Here is a 7630-nt window from a genome sequence, read left to right on the forward strand (position 1 = left end):
GGATAAAAAGAGTTACATTCCATCTTAATGTTTTGAGAAGATTTTCACAATAAAAGGGACCTGCCTGCTCCCTTGGATCCGCCTCCACTCATCCACCTGAAGTGGAATTCCTAAACACATTCATTTCCCCCTTGCTTTTTTTTTTTTTTTCTTTTGTGTGTGTGTGTGTGTGTGTGTGTGTGTATAACAAAAATCAATCTCTTCTTTCTGGTTTTTGAGAACTGTAAAATTGTAAAACATTTTTAGAGCTTAACTGTAAATCTGTCTTTTTGGAAAAACGAAACGGTTTGTCGATGTTGTTCGTGAACACCTGTGCATGCAATGAAAACTTTGAAGCCGTTACAGTCAGCTGCTGTCCAAACTTTTTTTTTTGGTACTTCCACCCCCCCACCCCCTCATTATACCCGTTAACTGCTTGCTGATGAGTCGAGTCGCTGCTGAGTGGTGTGATCTGCAGTCATTTAGGGGGGGGGGGGGGGGGGCTCGCTCGTGCTCTGTGGATTCACGCTTACTCTTCCTGCTTCCTCGTCGTCAAATCTAAACAGTTGGACCAGTTTGCGTTTCTCCGATCGAAGAGGTTTAGATAACGTAATCTCGAACACAAAAGTGAATTCTCAACCTTGAAAAACAGGCCACAGAAAAATCTAAACTTGAGGTTCACTTGCTAGTTTTTAAAACGCTTTTAAAGCTAGCCTCTTGAGTTGTGTCAAAATGTTTCACATCTCTAGATTACAATCCAACAATATTGGTTTGTGCGGGTCGGGTGCTGACTTGTTGAACTTCCAAGGAAACGGTGATTTTTAAGTTTGTCGCAATTCGAGTTCGCAGCGGGTATGCGCGTAACAAGTAGCCGAATCTCCCGGCACCTGTTTGCGGAAGTGAAAACCTGTAGTTTGGATGACTGTTAATGTTAATCCAGGCGTGGAGTTGGTGATAAGGCGACCTTTTTCAGGTGACCTCTTTCGACTGCATTTAGAAAAGAAAACCACACGGGCTCAGCGGTTATCGGTAAATTTGTCTGGCTCACTTTTTTGGATCGGATCTTTTACAGCGTGGACGTTTGAACCGGCAAAATCTTTCGGTTTGTCTTTTTGAAATGACGACTCGCCGAAAGCACGATACTGTAGGAAATGCAAAGCAGTTCAAATCCCCAAACTATAACAGACGGGGACGTCAGCCGACCAGAATTTGAGGTTTTCTTCAGAAGTAGATAAAGCATTTTTTAATCCACTCAGTGTCACAATAACCTTGTCACCAACCATCTCGACATTCCACTCTTTAGGTGTAGAAAAGTCACGTCTCGATGATTTATCTTTTTTTTGCTGGGGACAAATGTTTTCATGCACTGAAGTTCAAAAGGTTAAAAAAAAATCCTCCCTGTCGCTCTTTTTCTCGTTAGTTGAACAAAAAGGCAGTTATTCTATGCTTTCTAAGGAAAAAACAAACTGATCCCATGCGGTAGTGAATGTGGCACCGAAGCCTGTCTGTATATCTGGTATCTCAAATCTTTTTGTTTTTACTGACCAGTATTATGCTTAAAATAAAAGAGAAAAAATAACCCAAAAAAACCAACAAAAAAGTTTGCTTCTGTGACGGTTTTATTGCTTAGCGCGCACGTGGTTGTGAAAATTTAGAGTTAGCTTAATGATACCGATAAAAATGAGAAAATGACAAAAAAAAGAAAAACCCTTCAACACATCCCCTCCCCCCCACCCTGGTTATTGAAGTAATACTAGATTTGTGTATGTCTTTTAAAAAAAACTCCAACTCTAGTTTCACCTTACATGTTATAAACAGGACAAAATGTAAAAGACAATTTAAAGTGAAATAAAGGTTTATCAGTTCCGAATCCACCCTGTTCTGTTTATTATGACCATTAGCCTGTTAATGCCGCTTGTGTTTTCACTACCTCGCATCAAGTCTCCTGGATTGAAGATACAAAGCAAGTCGAAAGTCTTAACGTGGGTAGTTGTGATTCTTTTGAATGGGGTTTGTATGAGGGACTAATTCTACAGGAGATGGAGTTTGATAACAGCAATACTTAGTTCAAGTGGATGCTGTAGAATATGTTTACCACTTTACCTTGGCCATCAAATGGCACCTTCTGATGGGGAACTCTTAAAAACCAATGGACTCCATTGACAAAAAGCATGAATTTTAGCTCGAACACAGAAGTCGGTGGTCTACAGTTTCATCCATCAGTTTCTGCGTGAGACTGGTGAATCTAAACTAACTAAGCAGCGACCTCTAGTTCTGAAAAGTGAAGCCAAGCTGAAGTGCCTTCAATTGTCATTCTCTCTGCTGGCCATCAGGGGGCGACTCCTCTGTGTATAGAAGTCCGAGAAAATGACCCTACTTCTCTCTTGATTTTATTATCTCAGTAAACATCTGAATGAGTTTATGGTCTAAATGATCAAATGCTAAATTATGGTACATTTAGCGTGAAACGGACCATAATACAGGGGATGCTTGGGGGCGGGGCTACCTTGTGATTGACAGGTCGCTAGTAATGCAGTTAGCTACTTTACTTGGCTGGAAAGTTGCCCTTGAATTATGAAGCTTACTTCACACCAGAATCCAGATAGAGCCAATAAGGTTGTTGCTCTGTACCTCGTGTTCATCAGATCCTTACGTCACTCCTCCACAGTCCAAATATGGTCACTTCCTTCAGTGGTTGCAAAAAAATCCAAGATGAAAATCCAAGATGGCAATGGTTACAATGCAGAAAACTCAAGACTTCAAAACCGTGGTCCACAAATCGTCCTCCAGAAAATCACATTTTCCACAGAGTAACAGGGCTGCTGTGTTCTCTTGCATGTCTGGTTTCAATAGCGTTGAATGCAAATGTAGCAACTTTTACTCTCATTTGTATTTTTTGTGAAGGGTGATAATTCTGTGTCCCTGCAGAAGAACCCTTGTAGCCCATTCAGATAAACATGGTCACCCTTCATGGATCCACCTGGTCCAGCCAACCCTCTTCGTGACCAGGGTTGGATGACGGTCAATCCAGACTTCGGTGTTCTTTAGAAACTGAGACTCAATAACTCAAAACACAAACTTAAGAGTTAACGACTTCATCAAACCTCCACAAATCTCTGAAAAGCATGTTCTCGCTTCTCAAAATGGATTCCATTACATCAACAATCCCCACGCGGCTATCACGTGTACTTACAGAGCATCAAATAAAGCATGTGATGAATGTTTTGGCTTCACAAGGCCATGTTAAATATTCAAATGCATTCAAGTGTGTGGAAATCTGTTTTTACTTTTTCTCATCTTTTTTTAACCCTATTTTCATGACTTTTTTCCCACATGCTATGTACTATGACTTCTTTCATGACTTTTTTCAATTAACTAAGCTATCGCCTTTTATCGACATTTCATGATGTTTTTTTGACACGTTTTTCATCTTTTTTCGACGTAGTTAACTTTTTTGCGTTCTTTACCCTTCATGACTTTATTTCAACATGCTATACTTTTACTTTTTTCGACACTTTGCGTTACTTCTTTCGACATACTACGACATTTTTCATGGCTTTTTTTCAACAAACTATTACATTTTTGACATACCATAGTTTGACATTTTTCATTACTTTTTCTAACATACTATAGTATCACTTTTTTTTTTTTACATACTCAACTACGACTTTTTTTCAACAGTATGATGTTTTTCATGGCTCTTTGACAAACTATACAATGCATTTTCGACATGCTATACTTTTTACATGACTTTTTTTTAACATACTATACTAATACTTTTTTCAACACTTCATGGCTTTTTTCAACATACAATTACATTTTTTAACAAACTACTGTTACTGCTAATATGACTTTTTTCGATCATACTATGACATTTTTCATGACTTTTTTGACAAACTACTTTTTTCGTCCTTTTTTTTTTTGTTCAACAAATATACTATGAATTTATTATTAATTATTTTTGACATACCATAGTATGACTTTTTTCATGACTGTTTCATGGCTTTTTTCGACATACTACACTATGATTTTTTTGCATAGTGTACTTTTTTCCCCCCAACATACTTCACTATGTACTATGCCTTTTCCACATGCTATACTATCACTTTTTTTCAACACTTTTCATTCCTTTTTTTGGCATAAAATACTATCACTTTTTTCTGGCTTATTTCAACATAGTATACTTTGAATTTTACATGATGCTTTTATGACAAACTATACTATTCCTTTTGTCATGGTTTTTTCGACATACCATAGTACCATAGTATGACGTTTTTCATTACTTTTTATAACCTACTATATCGTATATGCTATCATTACTTCTTTCCACGTACTATATCATGACTTTTTTTTGCATAATATACTATTCAATTTTTCATGGCTTTTTCTGACAAACTATACTTTTACTTTTTTTGCATTCTATACTATTATTTTTTTCAGACATACTTAACATGACGTTTTTCATTACTTTTCCAACATGCTTTACTATGACTTTTTTTCCAACACCTTTCTAATTCTTTTTAAGATATCCTTTACTGACATTTTTCATGGCTAAACTGTATTTGCAAACTATACCATAGTACTTTGCGACTTTTTCCCATCACCTTTTATACATACTATACATTTTCATGATACTTTTATGTCATACTATAATATAACTTTTTCAACATCATATATACTATTAAACTCTTCATGGCTTTTTTCAACATACTATACTTCCCATCACCTTCACCAATACTATGACTTTTTCATGATATACTTTACTTTTACTTCACCCACATACATTTCTACAGACCCTAAGCTAGGCTAACCAGCTTCATATTAACCAAGCCAGAAAGTGAATTATTTAATAACAGATACAGAAAATACAGTTATTCTGGCTTTGTTCATTTCTTAGTTTATTTTCAATTAATACAGGAAAAGGTTGACGGAAACAAAACAGCAAACAGCAACAGCAGAAATGTGATAAAAGTGAGACAAAACAAAGGACCGCATTTACCAATAGAATCACGCTGGGGCCATGAATAAGTGTAGATGTGTCTCAAAACTGTTCCTTGCATGACACAAATTTTAAAGTTTCAATTCAATTTCTTTGTGTTCTTTCCTTACTTTTATAAGCAGAAAGTGATATTTTCCACAGATGATAACAGATATAGAGCAGCAGACAGAGGAGGAACACAGGCACTTCAGGCAACATGGAGATTGCCAAGTTACAGCAGATCACCGATGCAAGAGTTCACTGGTTTCACAATAATTTGATGTAATGGCAACCAAATTAAGATCACAGAATGAAGACGATCTATATGTTATGTTATAGTTTTACTTGCTTTACATGTCTTTCAAACAGAAAGGGAACAAACTGAAGTTCTGATCCTTAAAGTAGTGAGCATAAATATAACGGTCCGCAGAGCGACACAGATGCTAAGAATATTGTTGGGACCAAACCTCAACAAGTTCTGAGGCGAAGCTTCAATACTTATCAGTTACCTTAAACAGTTTTGATCCAGAAATGCAAGAAAAACTAAGGAGATTTGGACACCCCATTCCAGCTTAAAACGGTACAGTTCACCCAACGTCACAAATGCTTCTTCTTACATTTAGCTCATTTAAAAGTTTCGGGGCTTTTTTGGCGATATCTTCCACAGAGAAGTGCTTCCTCTCTAATAGAACTAGATGGCACTCGCTCGTGTTGCTCAATGTGCCAAAACAACCCAAATCAATGAAAATGTCACCACGAGTCGTTATTCAAGATAACATGCAGACCTGGTTGAGAGCAGTTTCATGAAGGAAGTATTTTCTACTGACAGTTTACAGCCGATATCGCCAAAACAATCTAAAACCACAAATAGCACTACAGGTAAGAGGTTAAATGTTGGTGATTGATGTTGAGGTGAACTGTCCCTTCAAACTTGTGATCGGATCATTCTGTATTGCCAAATCATGTGATTTATAACCCCCACCACGACTAACTCTGCAATCTCCCCGAGTTTCCAATTTGAAAACTCGATAATCTCGATTTACCTCACACGTGACGTGAACAAGGCATGGACGTCATGAACATGCCGAGAAAGAAACATTCACACGTACTTAAAAAAAACCAACAGGATAAAGAAGTAAACTACATGCATGTCCAACGTTATATGAAAAACGGTTGTTTTCTTGTCATTCAAATCAGAATAATAAGCCTTTACTCAGTACGTTGGTTTCAATCAATGGAAATTCTACACACGATTGTAATTTATTTTAAATACTAAAAGGAATATTTCTTCGGGTTTGGACTATTTGTCAAACGAAACTAGCAATTTGAAAATGTTAACCGTGATATTGAGGTTTTGTCTCACTGTTTTATGACTTTTTTTTTAAATAACTAATGATTGCTTAATGTTCAGATTCTGTGAGACACTGTAAATGCTGTACATTCAATATCCCTGGCTGTTTTAGGCCAGCATTAATAGATATTGACATTGGCATATAAAATAACACCCATCATGATAGATGGGGATGGTTTCCTTACCACCCACTCCTAACTGGATCTGTTTTTTTTAAGGCCAATGGCAGCTCTCTAATGTCAGAACATCATGATGCCTCAAACATCATCAGAGAACGGAAGTAGACCATGTGACCCGATGTCATGTGACAATAGGTGGTCGTAAATGAGCAGGCTAGTGTCCGAAATCACTCACTCATTCACACCTGCCGACTCACCATTCAGGGAGTTCTTTAAAGTTAACTTATCTGTCTTTAATTTTTCCTTCAGCACAATGCATGATGGTCTATAAACGCTCGGTAAGTGACCATCAGTTGTACACTACCATTCAAGATTAACTGTGGGATACCTTGAGTCCACCATATAGAAAATAATAGTTGTAATAGTGAGTGATTTCGGATGTACCCAAATCTTTAAAAAAAAAGATGAGCTGTGTTTGACGTTAACGTTGCATCCAATGATGAAGACAAGCTCAGATGTGGGGAAAACTCAGAAAAAGCAAGCGGGCCGCGGTGTTTGGTTTGTATGGTTTTTGTCGTCCAGCATGAGGGCGGATTACGTGCTGAACAGTTTTAGAAATGACGATGGTAAAGGCTTATTCTCTAGAATTTAAATGTCAGGTCTTATATAAATAACCATAAATACTCAGTGACACTAAAACTGGTAGAATACAAACACTGCCACGGCTGCTTCCCGACGAACCCTCCAGCTCTCGTCAACCGGAGCTGCGTTTTCCAGAAAGGGGCCGTGTTTAATCCAGTGAGAGTAAACGGCGTGAATGAAGCTTTTGGGGAAACACGGGTCAAGTGTTTTGACTTGAGGCAGCTGAATCGTGTCACTGCTCTGCTGTTTTCCCGCCTGTGCTCGGGACAGGTCCGTCTTCGGAGTCCCCGGATGTGTCATCACTTCTGCTGCTGCATGTCTTGCAGCAGCTTCAGGGCAGCTTGGTTCTTTGGTTCCACTTTCAGGAGGGTTTGCAGGTTGTCCTCACAACCTTTCATATCCTGCAGGGACGACAACAATAAGGATCAACGGTCAGACATAGCGGTACATTTGCAGGCTGATTGCATTCATGGATAATGTTGGAAAATACACGTATTACTTCACTGGTGGATGACAATATTTGAAAATATAATTTCATTGTTGGTTTTAATCCCAGAACAA

The 7630-nt window shown here is 38.0% G+C and overlaps 1 protein-coding gene across 1 annotated transcript in view; it reads right to left on the bottom strand.

Moving 5' to 3' along the window:
• Nucleotides 1–4860: 4860 nt before the first annotated feature.
• tomm34 (translocase of outer mitochondrial membrane 34) overlaps nt 4861–7630 on the bottom strand; it is a 10528-nt gene continuing 7758 nt past the window's right edge. Inside the window, exon 8 of the mRNA XM_084022355.1 lies at nt 4861–7470. Coding sequence (XP_083878481.1) covers nt 7369–7470 — 102 coding nt within the window. The 3' untranslated portion in view covers nt 4861–7368. The remainder of the gene's footprint in view (nt 7471–7630) is intronic.

Source organism: Eutrigla gurnardus (genome assembly GCF_963514095.1).
Source record: "Eutrigla gurnardus genome assembly, chromosome: 2".
In the NCBI taxonomy this organism is placed as follows: domain Eukaryota; kingdom Metazoa; phylum Chordata; class Actinopteri; order Perciformes; family Triglidae; genus Eutrigla; species Eutrigla gurnardus.